Raw genomic sequence first — 23,398 nt, forward strand, 5'->3', positions numbered from 1 at the left:
CAACCTAGGGTCCTTTGCACCATGACCTCGAGGTCAAACTTCTACAGTAGTACAAATAGGTTCTGTACTCATAAAACAAGGCATTGGAAAGTTTGTAAGTACATCAGGAGTTTATTTAAATAACACTTGCCTGATGGCTTATGCAAGGGCTATTCAACTGGTGGCCCGCGGGCCAAATTCAGCCCGCCAATCATCTCCATCTGGCCCGACGGCACCAACCTCCCTCCTCCTCTTTTCCTGGCGGTGCGGCTAATTTAGTTTAATACAGAAATACAGAAATTAGAAGACTTAAAATCCCCTAATCACCACCCTAACAAACATTTACCATGAATATACTGTAGTAATTTACCATGGGTTGGGCAGAAATGTGCAATATTTATATTGAATACTATGTTATAGTGATATATATTGCATTAGATTTATTAGGTGGGTAGAGGAATATATAATTAAGTTTTGTTAAGAAATTATGTCAGTTTCTTTGTAAAGGTGCGTATAGTTTTTAACCTGTGTTTAGGCATTTTTTATACAGTGGGAGTGAGTAGCCTGTAGTTATCAAGTCTCACTGTCAGAATATTTTCATTTAAGCATAACAATTATAAATAAAATAATTATTATTTCTCACCAATAGCTATTAGTTTGTATAATTAATTTATTTGTTCCAAAGGAAAATAGTTGTACACAGCTGTAAATTATCAAGTTTTTATTTATTATGGTTTTATATATCTGCATACTGTTGGGTACCACATTTCCAAGTAAATACCATACTTTTTTAGGTTTACTTTAACTTATTTATTGAAATTGTTATGTTTCAATAAATAAGCTAAACCCCCAAACCAACCCACCGGCCCACCTCAACTTTTCGATTTGATAATCCGGCCCTCGATCGAAGCTAGTTGAATAGCCCTGGCTTATTCTACCGCTAACTCGGACATCGAGGTCACTTCCGTGATTTGGTAAAAGCCGTAAAAGTCCTTTGCAAAACTCACAAGTGTAAGGGAAAAGCTAGTGAATTTAAAACTCCATAGAAATATATCCCCCAAAAAATAGCATTTTTTTTCCCGAAGTGTTGACAACTTAGTGTTAACTAATATTTGTTGCAAACTGGTTCTACCAACAAAATATTAGTGCGTTCCTGGAACTGGGTGTCGTTACACTACATCCTTATGCATCGCTTTCTGCCAGGACTTTTACGGGCTTTTCCCAAATCACGGAAGTGACCTCGGCGCCAGGGTTAGCGGTAGCATAAGCCATCAGGCAAGTGTTATTTAAATAAACTCCTGATGTACTTACAAACATGGTCATGGTCATGGTGCAAAGGACCCTATGTTGAAATTACTCTGAACCATCCCTTTAAAAACTTACTCCATTGTTATCTCACTGCATAACTAAAGACAATTTGCTTATTTTATATGAAAAGAGAAGACTGGCTTTGTTCCAACTTTATGATAAAAGTTACATCTTGATCACTCGAGTTCCCATATGGTGAGCTATGTCTAGTATGCTAGACGAATGGGCATCTGAAATAGCTCTTGGCTCTCAGATATGTTGAATGTCTCCATATATGTATGGTGTTTTGTTAGGTCAGCCTCATAGAGCAGCAAGAGTGTGAAGTCTGGTTAGAAAGACATAAAACTCAAATTCCTTAGCTGAACCACAGACCACAACACTGATTTTCTCACACACACACACACACACACACACACTGAAAGATTAGTTCTTCTCTTGTGTCCGCAATTGGTTAATGCGGCAGCAATCTCCGCCCGAGGAGACGACTTTGGTTTAATTAAATGAATTTATTTATCTATTTATTTAACATTTTGTACACTCCCTGTCCTGGCCTTCACCCGAGGGCAAATTTAGCTTCTCACCATAAAGTAAACATATCTGAGCATAATGCAAGCGCTACATGGAATATAATTCTTAGCATGGGAAATATTAGTGAAGGAAAAATATCCAAACATGTCAGCATAGACTCAGCATAATTTGTTTTTATGAACATGGCTAAACTGACGACTTCAGTGGGACGTTCTGTGTCACCGGGGTCCAGTCAAATATTTTACAGGGTGGTCTTGTTGAATGCTGGGAGCTGTGTTTATGATGGTGGGTTCAGGTTTCATGGGGAGCTCAGTTGGGGATCATGCACAGATTATTAAGGAATGGGAATCCTGGAGTGTGGGAGAGAACGGGGCCCTCCATCCTCCTGAGTCATGTCTGCTAGCTGATCATCTGAATGAGCTAAAGACGCCAACAAAAGCTGCGTTCATGCTGTAAGTGTGAGGATTGAGAAATTATAAAAGTATTTACTATCAGGTCGGACTCCCAATTTAACCTGTTCATACAACAGCTACAAAAGTCAGTTCCCTTTTAGCATAGCCATTGTCCTATTAACCAGTGCAGTTTCTTAATATGCATTCTTAAGCGATCTTGTGTTCTTGTATTAAGTCATCATCAACCGCCAAAGTCCGGTTCCAATACTCAAGAACGCAAATACAGAGAACACATAAAAGTACCCCGATGTGTTCTTGATATCAAGAAATGTGCTAAATGGTCAGTTGAGACACAAGATCACAGCACATTTCACTTCTCACAAAGATGTGATCTGTGTCTTTGTGTCCTTTCGAGTTTGTTCTTTCAAGGTAGCCTGGCAAGAGGACGCAAGTCAGTTATTTGCATTCTTAACATTGAGAAACAGCCTAGTTGTCCGCTGCAGTATCAACCCAGCTGTATCAAACTCACTCTTAAAATTTGGTTGTGAGTCCTGAAAGTTTTAGGTCAGCGGTTTTCAACTGGCCCTTGAGGTCCACTTTCCTGCAGAGTTTTGCTCCAACCCTAATCAAACACACCTGAACAAGCTAATCATGGTATTCAGGATAACTAGAAAGCTATAGTTTGATCAAGCTTGGAGCTAAACTGTGCAGGTAATCTGACCTAGAGGGCCAGATTTGAGAGAACACCTGTTTTAGTGTTTGTTGTTGTAGTTTTAGTTTTATTGAGTTTGGTTATAGAATACCGATGTCACTCTGGTTTATATCTGAACTGTGTGTGAATGTTTTTAACCGTATTTTGCTACTGTGTGAACGTAGCCAGGTAGAGATGTGCGAAGGGACCTTGTCTGCAATGGTGTGTAGCCGCAGTGGACCACAAGCAAATGTACAGTCAGCATTCTAAGGAATAACTATGTATTATCTGTATTTCCTTCCAATCAGCTGATTACTGTATCCTCACGTGCGCGCCACTAACGACTCCTGCGTCTGGGTCCGTAATGGTTCTGCAGCGTTGTGGGAACGATTTACCGTAATCATCATTTGTTTAAGTACTCGGCTGAATGAGCTTCTGTTGTGCTGCATCTTAGCAATAACAATGGCGCTTACCGTCCGGACTCCCTGCGGTACAATTAAAATTCCGTTGGAGTCTCCAATCTGCCTGCCAGCCATGCCTGCTGTTCATGTGCCCTTCCTGGGCCTACGTCAATCCCCTTTGCTGCTATGTAAAATTCACAAGCTACCAGACAATATTAGGGACATACCTAGGGACTTACCTGGAGACTCCTGAGCTTGAGAATGCAGTGAAGTTCGGGATGTCCAGCTTCGTGAATTCTTAACTGATCTGTGTCTGTGATCTTTAGATCAGTGGTTTTAGTGGTGACATGTCTATTCTGATCAAGACAGCAAGGAAACCATTGTTAAATGCCAATAATTAAATGCAACTGGGTTTGGGTTGAGAAGCACTGCTCCAGAAATGCTCCTCTACTTGTTAACTGTGGTCTTCTATTTTATGTGATTTGTCTCAACAACAAACTTCTGCTTGGTTTCCCGTCATGTTCTCCTTTTCAACGTGACACTACGACAATGTAATTTCTACGTCCTCTAAAACTAATTTGGATGTAAATCTGCTATTTGTGGAGATGTCAGATGGCGAATTGTTCAGTGGGAACCTGTGGAGCCAGCCACGGCGGCTTGATTTTAGTTAAAACCAATTAGAAATGACCAGAAATAACAGCGCCTGGAGATGAAGTCATTTTTCTCTTGAACCTCCCTGGAGAGTGCAAGGCCTCTCTACGGAGTTCCTTAAGCGTTTTAGAATATTAGGAGGAGAGATGATGAAAATCGTCAAGCTTTTTTAATCATTGCATTTTGCATTTGAAAGTTTATGAAGTATAATAAGGCTAAGTGTGTCAGTGCAAAACGGGTAAGAGAATGACTTTGACGAAACAAAACTTGGATGACATCCGTCCTCTTTTCTGATTAAATAACTCTACTTATGATTGAGAAGGTGATCTGTCATAAGAAAGTACACGTTATGTACAATTTAATAGCACGTGTACATGAAGGATATAATAAACTGCTTGACTTGTATGAATCATTGCACAGTTCTTGCAAAAACATTCTTGGTTTTCATAATATGGGTTATGGGTGGAGATGAGATCTGTGATAATAATAACAAAACATTGTAAACCGCAGTATAACTATTTGATTATCTAAGAAAGGTAATGCTTTCCATACAGTGCATAGTATGTTTAGACAAGACTTTACCGTACATTTTTAAGCTAGTCAGTATAATCTGCTAAATAATTGTATTTTCTGACCAGCTTAAGGCATCCGTGGCTGCGAAACCAAAGTGTTTTCTATAATCTAGATGACAGGATGAATGATTCATGAAAGGTTATTGTCAGAGAGAGGATGGGCATAATCTTGTCACTGATGATGTTGTACCTCAAACAGAAGTGGATGAAAATCTATCCAAACAGATTTGAGGTTGTCACAATTTCCCTTTAGCATTTGTCTATGCCATGACTAGTTTATTGACTCATAAGGGCAAACTTGTAGAATTAAAAAAATTATCTTTTACTGTAAGATGTTAATAGACACTAGTCCATCCATACCCCATTTTTGTAACCACCAAACCTGAGGGTCCACTCCTCAATTCATAGCATTTTCCGTTAGCATTTAGAATAGAATGTACTGTTATGTGCAGAATTTACCAAAAGCTCTGTTAGCCTAAACAGATCATAGAAACCATTAGGTCTCTACAATCTACATTTTCTTACAATGCTTTTGGGAAACGCAGCCATGTTCAATAAGCTGAGTTTGTGGCCTGTTGTTTAGCGCAGTGGTTTTCAACAGTCCTGGGAACCTACCGCTCTGCACATTTTGTATGTCTTCTTTATTTAACACGCTTGATTCAGGTCATCAGCTTGTTAGGAAAGAGCTCAATGAACTGAACTGAGTGAGTCAGATAAGGGAGACATACAAAATATGCACAGCAATGTGTAGAGGACTGACAGGAAGCAAAGCGGGAGAGAGAAAGGGTGACAGGATCGGGAAAGCTACCCAAGCCGAGACTCGAACTAGAGTCACTCGAAGCGCAACCACGCTACATATTAAAGTGCTGCCCACTAGGCTATCGGCTCTGATGTCCCATGTCATTCTTATTGTCAACGGACAGCCCACTCTTCGATTTTATTGCAGAATTATGTTGTTGCAGAAAAGTCCAAGAACGTTTCTTGTCTTGAAATGCCTACCAAAAAAGAAAGGTCCTTTTTATTGTTATAATACAAATTACGTTCAGTCCAGGGCCATTTTGTGTAATTCGAGCATGCCTACCTAAAACCAGAGTCTATTCTTCCAATATATCACAATTGCGTTAGGGTCCACCGACCCTCAAGCAAGCCACCCATCTTTATCTCTGTCATCATCCCCTACTCAGCTGTTACTTTTCCAGAGGTGCCTATACCAGCCTTGTCCTTGTATGGCTGAGAGAGCCACTGTCCTCCTCCCTCGCCGGTCTCCATAGACTGAACAGTGAATGAGGATAAGTGTGAAGCAGCAGTCAATGAATCAAGCAGTCTGACCGGCAGCAGCCGGGGGGGAAGAGAGAACGTTGAGCGGGCCCCCCCACGGGACTGGCCTCGCATTAGGAACTTCCTCGCCTGTGTGTTTCTGCCACAGGTTAAATGGATCGTTCCCATTAGCTCGGTGAGGGGACAGCTCCATTACGTCAAGGAGACTCTAACTTTGAATGTCACGGAGTGCCGAACCCTAGCGCAGCGCGTCAAGCACCCTGCCGGAGAGGCCTCGCTGACAATAACCATCCATGATAATCATTTGCTGTCAGGTGCTAAGGAAGCTGGAATTATGATGCACAGCCTGCCCGACAGACCAAGACACAGAGCGCTTTTTAGTCCCACCGATTGGGTGGTGAAAGAAGCTTCTTGCTCACACATCTCGGGTCTAAAAATTTTATTTGGACCCTGCACACATCCTTTATGTTCTGATATGAGTCTGCTTTCACCATGTTTCTTATCGGTTTACACTGGGATTTGGATAAGGAGTAAAGACCCTGCCTTGTGCAGGTCTGAGACCCCTTTTTTTTTTTCTTAAACATGAGCATGACACGGTTTCACCAGGAGAAGCTGTCCCAGATCAGCGTGACACTGTCACCGTGTTTTTCCCATCTGCAATACAGACGGCTTTACCTGGCAAGGAATGTGGACTGCTTGGCCTTCTGTGGCAGATGTGCTAAAGGTTAACTTCAAACAGTCATCAGTGTGCTCGGCATATGGAATCTACAAGAGGAAGAAAGCAATGAATTATGGCCGTGGACATGCTTAGAATATTTTCCAGGAAATACCCTGAACCTTCTTATCCACATTGTTTGTCCCTGGCAGTTTTTATGAACAGTAATATATAATGATTGTGAAATTCTGTTTTTATTGTTAAAAATGGCATGGGTTACGTCTTTTTGAATGGTTTAATAATAAATAACTGTATGCACACAAAATAATGTCTAGATTATATCAGTTTTGTATGACTTACCTGTAGACATCCGGAAAGATGACCTTTTGCTTGGCTGATGCAAACAGTGGAAATTATCATGAGTAAGTCTTTAACCTTTCATGTCCACAAAAGATAACAAGCATTTTTTTTTTTATGTCAGAGCCAGTGTCACATCTGAAACCATTGTTCTGTGTGCATGTACTATGAGAATGGTACAATATGTTTTGGCAAATCATGTTGCATCTGTCATTGTTTTATCATCCATTCATCCAATGTTTTTTTCCCCCTCTATCCACCATTTCCTACATCCATTCTTCTTATCTGTTTGTCTTCTTATCTGTTCTATATCATTCTATCTATCCATCCTTCTAACATTCTATCTTTTTATCACTCTATTGTTCTTTTTCTATCGTTCTGTCATTCTCTTTTTAGCGTTACAATGTTCTATATCATTCTATCTATCAGTCTATCTATCGTATCTTTTGTATACTGTCCTCCAGTAGAATTTCTGAATTTCACAGCACTTTTTGACCGCAATCATGATACCGTCCTTTGAAGAAGGCCGGACATGCTTTTTCCATCTGTCAAGGATGGATTCACCTCCAAACCGACCCATCACCCCATCTTCCAGTGGAGTAGACATAACCTGGCAGGCTTCACTGGTGTCAGGGCCTGGACCCAGACCCCCTCCAGCTCCAAACTCTGTTCACCCATTGGTTCCCTGGCCCCTTCCCCTTGCACCCTCCAATCATAGCCCTCCCAATGACACCTAGAGGAGGAAGTGGGCTCACTCCCCACCCCTCCCCTCTCTCTCCTAGCAACAGGCCATTTTTCTGACCGAGCCTAGCGTCCTCTTTTTGACAGTAATGATTTCCGAGCAAGTACATTTTTTTGTGTTAAGATTGGTTTTCATATCTGTAAGTGACATTGACAGAATAGCTGTTGTGGTTTGGGAAGGATCAGAGACAGATAGCTGATAGTTCTACAGAATAAGGATGGGAATCACATGGAGAGAGAGGGAGAGATAGAGAGGGAGGACAGGGCAAGAATGAGTGATAGTGACAGAAGTTGGATCAAAGACTGACGTGTCCTCACATTCTTCTTAGCAAAGTTCATGAGGTATCTGATAACTACAGACCGCAACCTGTTTTGTTTCATGCTGTATGATAGAATGCATGGTGATAGAATATATGTTTTTTTCCCCTCAGTTTTGTGTGGTTTTGTGGTTATTCCTCAGGTATGCTTTTGCAAGCACGTTCACAAAGTTATCTCTGAAAGGCTTAATGTCATCTAAGCTGTACTATACTTTTTAAGGCGTTAAATGGCTATTTTAGGCTCCTGTTGTAAGTAATGCAGCTTTTCTAAAACCTTTATAACTTTATCTCTTTTGTAGAGTACAAAAGAAGATATTTTGGGAGAGTGTTGTCTTTAGGATATGTAAAGACTATTCATTTTTGAATGTTGAATTTTACAGGCATGTTGCTTTGAACTTGAAAATATATAGTCTAGTTTAGCTATTTTCAAATTACTGAAACCTGTCGTCCACTCTTAAAAGATTGAATGTTATGAATCCTCTAAACCAAACTAAACCAAAATACTATTCTGTAGTGAATAAATGGGCCGATATCAATGACCCTTCCCTTTTCCAGCCAGAGTTTTAACCATGACAGTTACTGGACAGTTATTTCATTTGTAAAAATCGAGAGCTCGCCAGGAAAGAAACTGGTCCAAATCACATGGATTGGATAAATGGCTTATTCCCTTGGACCCTCCCTGGTGTTTCACACCATTAGACTAGAAATGTTTCCTTAAAGGGATAGTTCTCTAAACTAAATTTAAATAATAATTTACTCACCCTCATATCGTTCCAAACCTGTATGACTTTCTTCAGTGAATCACAAAAGATGAAACTTAGGTCACTTTTTTTTTTCTGTGCAGTTACAATTAATGGGTTTGGAACAATATGAGGATGAGTATTAAAGTATTGATGTGGTTGAATTATGCCTTTAATATTTTCAGTTACACTGGCTCCTAGAATGAGACCTTTGTGTTCAGCACAATGTTGCTATTGGCCACAGCTTGACGTCATATTTTGGTAATTGCCATTTACCCACATGCTGAGTGCTTTGTGATTTGATTGCAGGTGTAACTTACAAGAGGAATATTGCTTGTTTGTTTCTTTGTGTAATGTTGTTGTTGGACAATGTGCTTCCAGTGATAGCATTGTTGATCTGTGAAGCTTTACAGGAGTGCCTTAAGTTTCGCTTCTGGGTCCTTTCTGTGTTTTTGCTGGCGTGTCCTCAGGTGCATCTGTGTGCACGTGTGCCTGCTCATTTGCTTTACTGTCTTTGACTTGTATTCCCCCTTCCCTCAAAAAAAGATCTGAAGCATCGTTATCGCCGGCCAGAGCTCTTTTTATTTTCTGTGGAATTACTGAATCATGTCAGCTCGACGTCCCTTGAGTTTCAAATGCAAGCTGTAGAAAAATTAGCCATTGCTTCCGCATGACAAGTGGGATCTATTAGTCTGCTGTAGCCCATAGAGCATGAGCACGCTCGGTCCACATGGGACCCTCTGTTTCAGCAACATGCACACACATCCATCCGTGCCTCTGTGGCATTAGTCATGCTTTATAAGGTCAGACATAAAGATGCACTCGGTGCTTCCGGGCTACACCAACAGACATGAACATATTCACAGATCTGTTTAGCATTCTGTATGTGATTTCCTGTTAATTTCCATTGCGTGGAGGTCAACTATGACAGCAAGGCAACTGCCCGGCCCGTGTGACGGCAACATACTGACCTGCCTGACCTTGCTTAGACACAGCCTGTGGCAGTGCTAAGAAGCATTAACACAGTCAAAGCTAGCTTTTGGCTCTCGGTCAATGTCATGGCTTACAGCATCTCCGTTCCAATATGCTGTCCGCTTTCTCTGTAATTTACATTGCTTTCAGCTGTACAAAAATGTATGTTTGCACACTGTTTATTTGAAATAATGAAAAAAAAGTAATATTGTTTTTTTTGTTTTTTTAATCTTTTGCAGGTATTTCAGTAACAAAGAAGACACACACTTGTAAGTAATAATTTTTCTTTTAATTAAATGTTTATTAAGTTTAATTAAATTATTTTAATGTTAAAATTTATTTTAATACTTAATTTTAATATTATTGGTCATTTTCATTTGATTACTCTTTTTATTGCATGTTTGAAGGCTATATAAACATAAGTTTTATTTAGTTGTGTTTTTCTTCTCCAAGTATCCTCGTGTGTGTGTGTGTGTGTGTGTGTGTGTGTGTGTGTGTGTGTGTGTGTGCGCGTGCGCGTGTGTGTGTGTGTGTGTGTGTGTGTGTGTGTGTGTGTGTGTGTGTGTGTATAAACGCGCTTGTGTGTGTGTGTGGTCAGCAATATTGGTGCTGTTTCTAAAGCTGTTTCTCAGTTATATTTTCACTGTATAAAAAAAGAAAGCTTGTCTGCTATTATTAATTTAAGAAATCTGAATCCCTCATAGGAATCATGTGATTTTCTTCTGAAGGAGAAGGTGCTGTATTATCTACTCTGCTTGCTCTTTGAAAACAAGGATGCGTTTTGTGCGTGACCTTAGCGAGTGAGGTTAAAGACGTTCCTTTTGATAAGTCTCTGAGAGAGATATGGATCAGCTCTGGAGGGAAGGCTGTAGAATCTCTGACAGGTTGCATATGTGACCTTTTGGGACTCTGTGCATTAGATTAAGTATATCAGTGACTTGATCTTCGTTTCAAGTTTTGTTGTGTTTGCAGTTCGGTTCAATTTCACACCTGAGCTTCTGAAGAGATGTTAAAAGCTGATTTTTTGAATACATTTCTTTAGTGCTGGGGAAGCTACTTTAAAACTGTAGCTTGTCAAGCTACTCATAATTTAAAATAGTTCAACTTGTCAAGCTTATAATAATGTCACATTTTTTTACACCAGCTGCTACTTTTCAAGTATTTGATACTGGAAAATCAACACTATTTTGACAAAGATTCACTACTGAAAACAGTAGTTAAGCTAGAAGTGTCATTAGCTTTGCTAGCTAGTTAGCATTGACCAATTTCTGAGAGGCTGTATTTGTTTTGCATTCTAGTCAGCAGTAAATCTAGCTAATGAAAGCTCATCTTGTCATTTTTCATAAAAATACTTCCATCCTTTCATCTGTCTACGTTCACTTGACTTGTTGAAAGGCTGTAGAAATATCCAGTTGTAGCTGTCTTCTCCATTCATCCAGCACAAAGGTTGATCTTTCATCCTTTCTTCCAGGGCCCTACTGCTATCTTAATTATGGTGCTGATCACTTCTCCTTAACAGAAGGAAGTGAAATCAAAGAACGTTTCAAGTGAGAGGGTTCAAAGCCACGGACCGGACTTCACTATTTAATCTCAATGAAAGAAATGCTAATGACGCGTGTCAGAGAGAGTGAGAGAGGCAGTTAGAGAGAAAGAAGAAGAGAATGAAGTGTGAAGATGACATGTTAAGGCTGGTGGGAAGGGTCAGAGGGCACTGTTTGACAAAGAAAGGGTTAAAAAAAAATACATTGTGTTGAGAAAGGGTCTTGCAAGTTACGAAAGTAATTAGCATGTGTATCGCTCAGCATAATTCATGCTAAGGAATTGGCCGATTTTAGTTATGAAATCAAACTTGACCCTAATTGCTTTCAGTAGTAATAAGGAACCTCTCAGGACACCCTAGCAACCACCTAGCAATGCCCTAGCAACCTCATTGATACATGTTAAAAAATGATTGGTCCATACTAGCTAAATTAACCTATTTTGCTTTTTAATGTCAACATATCATTGAATTTCCTGTTGCACATGAAAATGTACCGTATTGGATAAACTAAAATGGTGTTCATGCTGACTTAACTGAAGGGATCAGCTGAGATTGGATAGAGAATTCACAGGATGTGTGTGTTGGCTGGGGGTTGTGCAAATGTGCGTTTTGCAATTGAATAGACTGCATATGCAGCCATAATGCATTCATGGAAGCAACTGAACTGGAATGTGCTCTTACCCATGCTCATATGCACATGCAAACACACACACCCAAGGCTATAACAACTAAACATTACATTTACACACATTTCCCCCAATCCAGGGCTGCCATGTCTGTGAGACAGCCCAATGACCAATCCAAACTAACCCAAACTAGCCTAATAACAAAGAAAACCAGCACAAATATGGTAATTAGAAATATGCTATTGTTTTTACGACAACAATGTACTAAAATTCTTTTCGATTTGCATTCTAGTGGAGTCAACACTAGTTTCGAAAAGTCAATCTAAAGATGAAAAATTTGCATAGTTTATGATGGCCACAGACTTCAGACTATGATTATATGTATTCAGATTATATCAAACATGTTTTGGGCCTATTTTAGAGAACTTGTTGTTTTCATTTGTCATGTGTCATGGGATTGTTGTGTTCGGGATGGTATTGAAAGTCTGTTGTTATTTAGTAGTGTATGATGCCCAGTTTTTCTCAGTCGGCGAATGTATGAGGCCTAGTGTTTTAAAATCTGTTCAGAATTTAAGTTGTGTAGTGAATTTCAGTCTTTATGGTGTAATGTGAGTAAAAACATTTAACTATACCTTTATTTAAATTATTTCACATGTTCATTTCTACCATTTTTCATGTCTACAAAAAGTTTTGGTTGTTTTTAATCTTAATGTATTTTTTTGGTATTTTGATTGTGTTCATAACAACACTTGGCATTACTGTTTCTATAAAAATAGTATTCTTCTTACCTGTTTTGACTTGCAGAAAACAACAACCCGCAGCAGCAGTAACCCTGCAGTCTCAACCACACACACTCTTTGCAAACTCTCATCTTCCCACACACACATCACACAGACTCATCAGCCTCATCTCTCCACTCTTGCCTGGATGATCAAAACCGTGGAAGCAGCCCACCGGTCCCCTCATCAATATAAATTACAGGGCAGCTGTTGGCTAGCAGGCACTTTCCCGCTCCCTCTCGGCCTCCCCTGGCTGCACGTTCAGCCTTTAATAAGCCTGAGCACTTTCTCGAAGAGAACAGATACTTCAGTTCTCCTCTTTACGACCCACCGGCCGCCTCTCTGACCAACCCAATGTTATTCTGAAGTGCCACAGAGACAAAGCCAATGTATAAACGAACATTCAATGTTGGAAAAACGAACATTCAGGTCAAATTTCACTTCAATTAAGTACATAGAATAATTGGTTGTATTTTAAATTAAAAAAAAAAAATGTTTTATTGTGTACAAATAATGTACAAATATAAATAATACAGCTTAATCATGACGAATGAGCATTGTTACACAATTTTGCTAAATAAATAAATACACTTTCAAAACTACATGCAAACTTTTGAAACTATTTTCAACTATTAATTGGCTAATTGAAAAAAAATGTATCTACAATCACCCAGTCTAGTACAATTATCGACTGAAGTGATGCGGAAAATCATTGATTAAACGGCCTGGCCAATATATTTGTTTACCATTATTAAGTGAATACAGCATTTCTGCATTTGTAAAATACAAAGAAATTCTACTTTTTTCTGAACAGTGGCCTAGCAGTTAGCAAACAAGTTCAAGTCCATCCCCCATTTCATTTCCTTTTAATTAAAGGGCAAAATAATGTATAAAAAGTTATACTTTTAAAACAGAAACGGATGCAGTTTTCTCACTATGTGAGAAGTGCAAATTTCACTTTTTCACATTGTAAAGTTTCACATTTGTTTTAGTCGTCATTTGTATGACTGGAATAGACACTCTCAGACACTCTCAAGTCATTTGAGAATGTGGCGTAAACACTGACTGTGAAACTTTCCCGACAGGCTCTGTTTTACTGCACAGTTTCAAGTATGGTTTTCTTTACGTTTGAACTTGACATTTTTATGGCCGGCCTTTTTATATAGTGCTACTGCGAGGCCATGTGGTTCGTTCTGGCAACAGACTCTTTTCCTTAGATAAACAGTGCTGTTTAATAGCTCTTTGAGAGGAAAAACACAACACCAGACAGGAATTAAGTACTTAGATGTCTCCTGTTAAGAACGGGGTGTTCCAAGGAATTTAAATAAATGATAGAAAGAAAATATCGTCCTATAAAAGTTCAATTGGACTTTTAGTACAAAATTACTCGTTTTCAAGGCCAATTCTTTTGTTCAAGCTTTCCAGACAGGAATTAACTTATAGCCTATGTAGAAGAAAATATTAGTGTTTTCCTGTGGGGAACTCTGTGGTTTGCTAAGATGGCGTTTTTCAAATGTGGCTATGCAGTTTCTTGGGTTTTTATGGGTACACAAAAAAAAAAAAAAAAAAAAAAAAAAAAACAATTTACCTTAGAGTGTTTGTTCTGAGTTCTGAAAAATTTAAGTTTAGTCAAATTAAATACACTGAAAAAAATGATTCGTTGAATTTACTAAAAATTTGTATCGTATGTGGTTGCACACAATTGATTTTAGCTACATTTAAACAAATGCATTAAGTTGAACTAAAATTTATTAAGTTCAACTTAATGCATTTGTTTAAATGTAGCTAAAATCAGTTGTGTGCAACCACTTACGATAATTTTTTTTTAGTAAATTCAACACAAATTTTTTTTCAGTGTATCCAAGTTGTCGCTTAGTAAAATTTCACATTTCAAGTTGACTTAACTTACAATCTGAAGGCAGCACGAATATTTACTTTTTTTAAGTTGAAACAATATATATATATATATATATATATATATAAAATGTTATGTAGTTTCTAGGATTTTACTAGGTGGTTTGTTACTGTCCTAATAGTCCACCCTCAAGTTTTTGATATAAAAAAAATCACTTGTTTTATTGTGTTAATTGAAAATTGTAAATCTGGCTGCATAGAGAAGTAATAGATCACCTTTCCTCAACAAGCGCATGTTTTGAGGTGTGATTCATGTTTGCAACAGCGGTACTGCTAAACTTCTGAAAATTGACATTGCTAATTATTCCCACATCCATATATGGATATATCCATATAATTACGCACTGGTAGAATGTGATTCGTATTTTGACTGCAGTAGAGTCCAGAGATGAGCTGGTGTTGTTGTAACCTGTCTAGGACGCGACATGTTGATAAGATGCACTCGGTGATTGCAGGCAGTTGACTAGGATTTAATCTTTTATTTGCGTATGTATGTTTGCCTGTAGGTGTGTGTGTGTGTGTGTGTGTGTGTGTGTGTGTGTGTGTGTGTGTGTGTGTGTGTGTGTCAGCTCTCATATCACAGGGCTGATCCCTGGCCAGAGAAAACGTCTGTCTCGCCAAGTCGCTGCACCTTGAGAAAAAAACAAAAAAAAACAAAACAAAAAAAAACAGATCAGCAAAATGATTAAGGCCATGAATCTAGCATTGTGTTTCTCAGTAACAGATAGCAGCTCTTTTGCAGCTAAACAGCATGTTTGCATGTATGGCTACCTCAGGTTTAAAGCTGAAGTGTGTCATTTCTGTGCCATTTGCATCAACAAATGCAATTGCAAAAATGATTGTTTTTAAACAGGTTTCCTGAACACTCCTCTTGTCTGCTATTGGTTAAACAAACAACTAGTCCTGCCCCAAACTCATTCCACTGCCTGAGCCAGTGTTGCTATGCTAAGCTGGTCGGGATATTCGAACAAACGGCAATGTTTTTAAAACACCACAGAGACACACTGTTTACACTGTGAAATCAACCTGCAAATGCTTTAGTTAAAAGGTACTCACAGTCTCTTTCTTTATTGCGTCAACTTATTTCCTATTGAAAAAAGGAAGTTGAGATGAGATGATATCGAAGGTCCTCTCAAATCGCAGTTATGAAATATAATTTGCTACTTGTCATTGCTAGTTAGAGGCAGGTGGTACTGGGAAAAGGACTTTCTAGAGGACATTTGATTGGAGAAAAATTTGGACACGCCCATAAGTGCAGGATAAGTCATCGCTGTTTTTAATGCATTTTTCTAGAGGAAAAAAAAGTCAAGTCACCTTTATTTATATAGCGCTTTTTACAATACAGATTGTTTCAAATCAGCTTTACAGTGATAAGAGGCTGTAGATTTGAAATAAATGCACAAAAAAATAATTTTTATCAACTTTCAGGTGTATATTACCACATGGATAATGTCAAAGTTAGCACACATGGACAAAAAGCCACACAACTTCATTTTTTGAATTCATGGGGTCTTTAAATATGTATGTATGTCTTATTTCCCGGCAAATACCGAATAATAGACATGCAATCTACTAGCATGCACATGGAAATCTGCCTAGATTTATGTGATATTCTGAAGTTGTCAGAAGCTTCGGGTATGAAGCACAGAAGATAAATGGGCTCGGTATTACGCTATGGTTTGTTATTCTATCGAGAATTATTCTCTCCTAACGCATTGTTCTGCCATGATGCTGTTAGTCATGGATGACAGGTATTGAGCAAATGAAGTATTTGCTTGTTTAGGGCGGCACAGAGAGAGCGACAGCTGTAGTGGTGGAGCCCGTCTGAGTCCCGTACAGGTTAGTCGTGACCACAGGGACGCAGAGGCATTGATCCAATGAGAGAAAGAGAGTGGGAAACGTGAAGAAAGGCAGAGAGAGAGAGAAAGCGATGGAAAGACAGATTGATTGGAATGGAGTCTGGAAAAAAGGAGGGAGAATTTGAGTGAGCGAGCTGTAGAGAAGGCTTATCTGTCTCCATAGCGAGGACAGGCTGTGTCAGTGTTTATTGAGAAGCATGGCCTCACCCTTGCCAGTTCATTTGTTTACCGCCCCGTCCAGCACTGAGAGAGTCACAAAGAGCCAGCCATGCTAATCTCAATCAAACGATTAAGACATTATGGCCGACCTCGCCGAAATATTAATGGGTCTTTCTACAATACGGGTTCCTCTTGTGTCCCTCGCATGTATACAAATGACTTACAATGAATAGTTGATGCCAAGTTTTGCTGTTACATTTTTTAAACATCTTAATTTTTTTTTCATTTTTAAAAACATTTTAAAGTCTTTTTCTTTTATCATTATTTACTTTTTTTCCTCTTCTGTTTCACTTTGGTGTATTAGCAAATCTACAAATAAAATTGTATTCTACATGCACACACATGTAGAGTAAACAAAATTTGATTTAGATTTGCTAATAAAACCCATTCATTCATTCATTCATTCATTCATTCATTCATTCATTCATTCATTCATTCATTCATTCATTCATTCATCCACATTGTTAATTTTGACAGCAAATTTTGATTTAGTTTTAGTCATAGTCTTTTGACTAAAATGTAATTTAGTTTTAGTCTAGTTTTAGTCAACTAAAAAGCATAAGAATCTAGTAGACTAAATCTACTACACATTTAGTCAACTATAATCTCATCAGTAACACAATACAATAGAACAAATATCGAAATGAAATAAACAGTGCTTTAAGTTTGTGAGTTAGGTCTAACAGTAGTATTCAGGTGAGAAATACTACCTACAGAAATTGAATAAAGTGATCAGATGTAAAAAACAGTGCATAGTCTTCCTTGTATAGATCCTTATTAAAGTTACTAAGCTACTCACTGCAGTGAGTGATTTTCTCTTTGTTTTTTGTTGTTTGAATTCAAATTAAGGACTCAGACAGCAGCAGGTTTAGGCTACTGTCACTTTAAGAACTAATGCACGGATAAAATGATACACATCAAATTTTCTCCCAACTGTTTACTTTCACTGAATACCGACTGTTTATTAAAAGGATACTCGCCAAAACGGGCAGTTTGATATATTTTTGTGTATATTTGTCTTTTCAAGCACGAAAATTAAGCACTCGCTTAATTTTTAAAAGCTTAAAAACACTCTGAAGTCAGAGAGTTCACATTCTGTGTGCGCGCTTCTCACGAAATCGTCCCGAATTTAGCTCTCTTTCGTGTCTTCTTGTGCTTAAATATATAAAAAAAAATGCTTTATTGATTAAATTGATAAAGCACGTGCAAATGCATGATAAACTTTTTGTCAATTCCTTCAAATGTCCCAGGCCATCGTGCAGCCCTTACTGTCGAGCCCTGTATTGTTTTTTTAATTTCTTTGTGTTTTCCTGTAGATTGTTGCTCCACAAATGATCTTGTGTTCCTTAACATCAAATGTGAAATTTATCCATATGTCTGCTTTTCTCTCTCACAGATGTTGACATTGTTAAACGTTGCAGCAAGGGTATGCTATTAACCCACCGGATCCCTCCCTACAATTTTCCTCTCATTCTTATTCATTGATGAAAACATCGATAGATTTTCATTGTAGTTTTCGTCTCGTTGTCATCTGTGAAAAAAATGACGTTGGCGACAACTATTATGAAAATTATTCATCAATGCAATTAACTCTGTTAACTAATGTACAGTATTATTAGAAAGACTTGAAGTTTTGACCCCAGGTTGTGTGTCAACCATGTTACCATTATATTTTCCCCCTTTTAAAGTAAGTAACTGTTCCTTTAATCACAATGATATGTTCATCCATTCAAAAAATCAAAGTGTCATGCAGTTTGAGGACACTTAAACACATAATTTGTTGCAAAATCATACTTTAAACAAATACTTGCTTTTAAAAGTAGAAAAGTCACTCGTTTCATAGTATGCAGACTTTCCTAACAAACAGCTGCGCAATGCATAAACATTTATTGATAACCAATATTGAAAATGCGATAAACAGTAAATGAACATTCAAATGATTAATCAAACATGGATTTCACAACTTCCTTTTCTTCGATGTTTCATGGCATTTCATGAATCATTATTTATAAGTTGTCATTGTAGAGAGGTCGTTTGCTGGAACTTGGATGGGAGCCGCCTATGGATAATCTAACGCTGTAGGGATTTATTAAACATAATCATGCTGTACACAGCCAATAATGCATCCCAGCAGTGGTCTGACATATTTCTGTTGCAGAGCTAAAACGTAAATGAGAGTTGTATGGGAGAGCCTATTTGTTGAAATACATTTAATCTTCTTGTCTTGATTTGGCATACAGCCTCTCTGAGGAAAAATTGATATGATGATTTCGTCAAGATTGGTTATGTGCTCCAGATGAAGGGCTGGATAGTATTGAAAGGATTTAAGAGTGACACGAGATCGAGAAGCAACAAGTCACCAAGGCGTGACCTTCAACATCTTGTTTTGTAAAGACTGACATATGGAAGAGATTTGTTATATGGCTTCTATCAAGAGAAGTTATGGTCACAGCATGCCACGGTGTATGTTTTTTGTCACGCCAGTTGGCTAAGTGCTTGGTAAATGAAGTGAACACAAGCTCGTCAGGAGAGACTGTTTTGAATGGACGTAGCGTCCCAGGAGTATGCTTTCTGACAAAGCGATTTCGCTCTCAGCATGCCTCAGAAACCCAAAGTTTTCCATCCTCAAACAACAAGAGACACTCGGTGAAAAAAAAAAGGCAGCACATTCAAATTGACACTCTCCAATTTTAACAATAGATTATGTTTCATCTTTTTTTCCATTTGTTTGTGCCATGGAAAGAATATTTTCTTTTTGGACACTTTGCCTTAATCCATAATAGCCTGTCATTTTTTTTTTATCAGAAATAGGTCAGTATATTCACAACAGGGAAGGATGGGCCGCTTCAGTAAAAAGGAAATCAATAGAGACATCTATTTGTCGTAAACCAGGACAGCATGATTTTTATCCTTTTCTTCTCTCTCCCTAGATACTTTTTCTTCCATCCCCACAAAATGACAGCACGTCATTTTTCAGCAAAAGCATTATGGTCGGCCATTTTGCCGAATTGCAAATGGGCCTTAGTGAATGGGCTTTTTTTGCGTAAATTGTATAAATTGAAGCAAGGCTTTTTTTGCTCTTCCATCACCTTCTTTGGCTGAAGGTCTCTAAATGAGAGAGGTTTGACTTGATGGTTGCTTTTGTGTCCTTTTTGACCAGGCTGGGGTCTGGCGTGGGGTTGTTACAGTAGGGGTTACTCAAGGATGGGTACTGGGCCCCCTTCAGTTTCTTTGTAGTCACATAATCTGTCTCTTCCCCTCTGTGGTGGGCATGCTTTGTGCCGTCCTCAGCTTCGTCAGCTCTTCTCCAGCCATGCTGTCCCTTTGTGAGTCCCTCTGAACCTGAAAGACCTTGTTGTGAAGAGATGTCAGCCTAGAAAAACAACGGCGAGTGACATGTGTCATGCCCACAATGCGTGTTTGTTGTTGTGGATTGTATACAGGGCTCCATCTGCTAAGGTGGATTACAACTTTGCAGACCGCAGCAAGTGACAGTGGACAGGCACGTGCCTGCGTGGGCATTTGGGCGGCACCATAGTGCACCTGCCTTGCCATTCGGTGAAGTGGCCTTGTACAAGCTAAAGCGGGTTATCTGTCACTCCCCACTTTCTCCATGTCTCATCACTTTTCTGTCTCGCGCAGCCGTCCAGTGGCCGACAAGTGCAGCATGTCAGCATGAAATGAGGGCTTTGATTCATGGGGCAGGACAGAAACGGAGGTCATCTGGCTCCGGCAGATATGAACGCCACTGATGGAGGCTGACTGCTGATGTTTAAGATGGTGCTGATGAAATGTCCTTGTGCCATCATTAGCTTCCTCTACGGTCTGGTGCGTGCAAGCAGACACATTCATGCACACATACACAGAAGACACACACCTAGTCTCCCACAGCCAGAGCTTTGACTAAATGGCGTAAGACCTGGTCCACATCGCAGCTTATTCTGACCAATTTTTTTATTTATATTTGAAACAATACTTTTATTCAGCAAGGATGCATTCAATTGATCAAAAGTGACAGTAAAGATATTTATAATGTTACAAAAGATTTCTGTTTCAAATAAATGCTGTTCTTTTGACATTTCTATTCATCAAAGAATCCTGAAAAAAAAGTGTTATTGTTTTCACAAAAACATGAAGCAGCACAACTGTTTTCAATATTGATAATTATAAGAAATGTTTTATTTGTCTTCCACCTTGGTGAGTAAGAGACTTTCAGAAACTTTTTTTAAAAATCTTACGATCCCAAACATACATAATCTTCAGTTGAGTAACTGTGGAAATAAGGATATTATGATGAACCTTAAGAATTATGCCTCTTCACAAACCATCTTTATTATGTGAGTTACAATGGCAATAACTGTACAAGTGCAGAGACAATTATGCACTCTGGAATAATGAGAACTGTAATTATCCTTGTAAAACTTCTGTTTCTAAATTATTCACTTGTAATTTTGTTGAATAAACCATGCAAAAGACTGGGGTTTCCAAAGACATCAGTCTTTCAAATTATAGATACTTTAGAAACCATTGGAAAACCACTTCATAACTGCAGAAGAACAGACTGCAGAAGCTGTATCTGAGAGATTATAGCTGTGTTTATCTTTTGGTCCTCATGAAAGTTGTGTTAAATGGGTAGTTCACCCAAAACAAAGCTATCATGACTTCAGAGTACTTAAAATATAGCACATAAGTCATATGGAGCACTTTTATAGTTTTTATACATCCTTTTTGAGGATTGAAAGATAAAGATATCATTATTTGTGATTGCATGGAAAGCAATGACCGGCACATTATTCGATCTGTGTGTTTCTTAGAGAAAGTACGTCAAACAGGTATGCAATGACGACAGAATGTACATTTTTGGGTGAACCATTCTTTTAATACAGAGGAAGGAAAACATTGGCCGCATTGGCTGGTTTGTCCTTTTCAGGTCTTTTTTTCTCCTCTACCTGTACCATCTTCCCTCTTTCTCACTGCGTTTTAATGTATCAGCGGTTGTCAGTGCGACTCCACCTGCGCACTTAGCACCTTGCCGGCTTTGTATCCATTCTGATTAAGTGGCAGACTCCTTAATGATGTGGTGGACTCGCTCCAAAGATCAACTTCATTTTTCACCACATGGTCATTAAAGAACTCGCCTCTTTAATTTTTGCTTGCATAATACAAATCGGTTGCATCCTGCCATATACACTGCAGACGAACACAGAAAAACAGTATAGCTTTTTGACATAAAGAACCCTTTAAAGTGAATAGTTCTCGAAAATTAATAGTTTTTTTTTTTTTTTTTTTTTTGGTATATTAAAGGAACATTACAAACAAAATAGAAAATTCTATAATTTTCCACTCTGCTGTACTGTAACTTTCAAATCTCATCGAAATGCTTTTAATGACACATTTTGGTTGGTTTCTCACTCAAATCCATTCGGCATTAATTCAGAAAAGTTTAAATATAAGTACACATAATTCAGACTGTCATTATGGTGCTTTTTATGTGATTTTTGGAGCTTTCAGTGTATGGAAAAGAGCAGCCAGGACATTCTGCTAAATATCCCCTTTTGTGTTTCACAGAAGACAAGAAATCAATGTTTCATTTGTGAACAGGGCCTTTAATATTACATTCCTTAGCCCCGCAGATTACAAATAGCTCAGGAGGAGTTTTAAGTTAGATTGATTTGCAGAAAGAAGCGCTCATCACATTTTGGGTTGCGTTAAGAAGCTGTCGTAACGGAGAGAGATTACACTCCTCTAGGAGATGTGTTCCTGAGACAAATGTACATTTACCCAATAATGTACTGGATTACTGAATCAAGGTCGACGCACAGCAACTTTATCCCTTAATCCTGTGTTTTGGTTTCAAACAGCATTTGTCGTCCAAACAGAAAATAAAATGACAAATCTGAAAACAGGAAGAGACATAAGAAGTGGTCTTAAGGTTGGGGGATTTTTTTATAAATTCCTCCAATGAGGTTGCCGCTTTGTTTGCCTATTATAGGAGATGTCTTTTGAGTTCCTGTAGCTCAATTGGTAGAGCATTGCGCTAGAAGCGGCAAGATTTCAAGTTCGACTCCCAGGTAATGCGCGTAATGAAATGCATTGCTTGAATGTCAGCATGAAATGAAAATCCACCCTATCTATTTTCTACATGCATGTTATTGATTTTGTTATGAAAAAAAATCCATTGTGCATCGTGTCATTTTATATATGTTTGGTAACACTTTAAAATATGGTTCCATTTGTTAACATTAGTTTACTGAAGCATTTATTAAGGTTACACTTTATTTCGACAGTCTACTTTAGACATTACTATAAGTAACTTTGCAACTAACTCTTATTAGAGTATTAGCTGACTGTTAGGTTAGGGTTAGGTGTTAGGGTTAGTAGAATATGTTGACATGTACTTGCAAAGTTACTTATAGTCAGTAGAATTTCTGTTGAAACATCAAAATCAAGCAGACGTCTACCAATACTCTAGTGTAGTTGCAAAGTTACTTATGGTTAGTAGTATGTCTAAAGTGGACTATTAAAATAGTATCACCTTTATTAACCTTAGTTCATGATAATTTCGCCATTTACTAATTTATTATTAAAATAAAATTTGTATAGTTAGTATGGTCACACTTTAGATTAGGGTCTAATTCTCACTATTAACCATTAACTTTTACCTCAATAAAATCTTAATTACTGCTTATTAATAGTTAGTAAGGTATTTGTTAAGTTTAGGTATTGGAAAGGATTAATGAAAATTGTCATGTAGAATAAGGCATTAATATGTGCTTTATAAGTACTAATAAACAGCCAATATCCTAGTAATATGCATGCTAATAAGCAACTAGTTAATAGTGAAACTTGGATCATTTATATTATTTAATGGATCTGCGC

The 23,398-nt window shown here is 38.2% G+C and overlaps 1 protein-coding gene across 2 annotated transcripts in view; it reads left to right on the forward strand.

Moving 5' to 3' along the window:
- roraa (RAR-related orphan receptor A, paralog a) overlaps window positions 1-23,398 on the forward strand; it is a 302,985-nt gene that overhangs the window by 197,541 nt on the left and 82,046 nt on the right. For both annotated transcript variants that reach the window (XM_082159839.1, XM_082159838.1), the window contains exon 2: window positions 9,822-9,851. In XM_082159839.1, the coding sequence (XP_082015965.1) occupies window positions 9,822-9,851 (30 nt within the window). The remainder of the gene's footprint in view (window positions 1-9,821; window positions 9,852-23,398) is intronic.

Source organism: Leuciscus leuciscus (assembly GCF_965113295.1).
Source record: "Leuciscus leuciscus genome assembly, chromosome: 25".
NCBI lineage: Eukaryota > Metazoa > Chordata > Actinopteri > Cypriniformes > Leuciscidae > Leuciscus > Leuciscus leuciscus.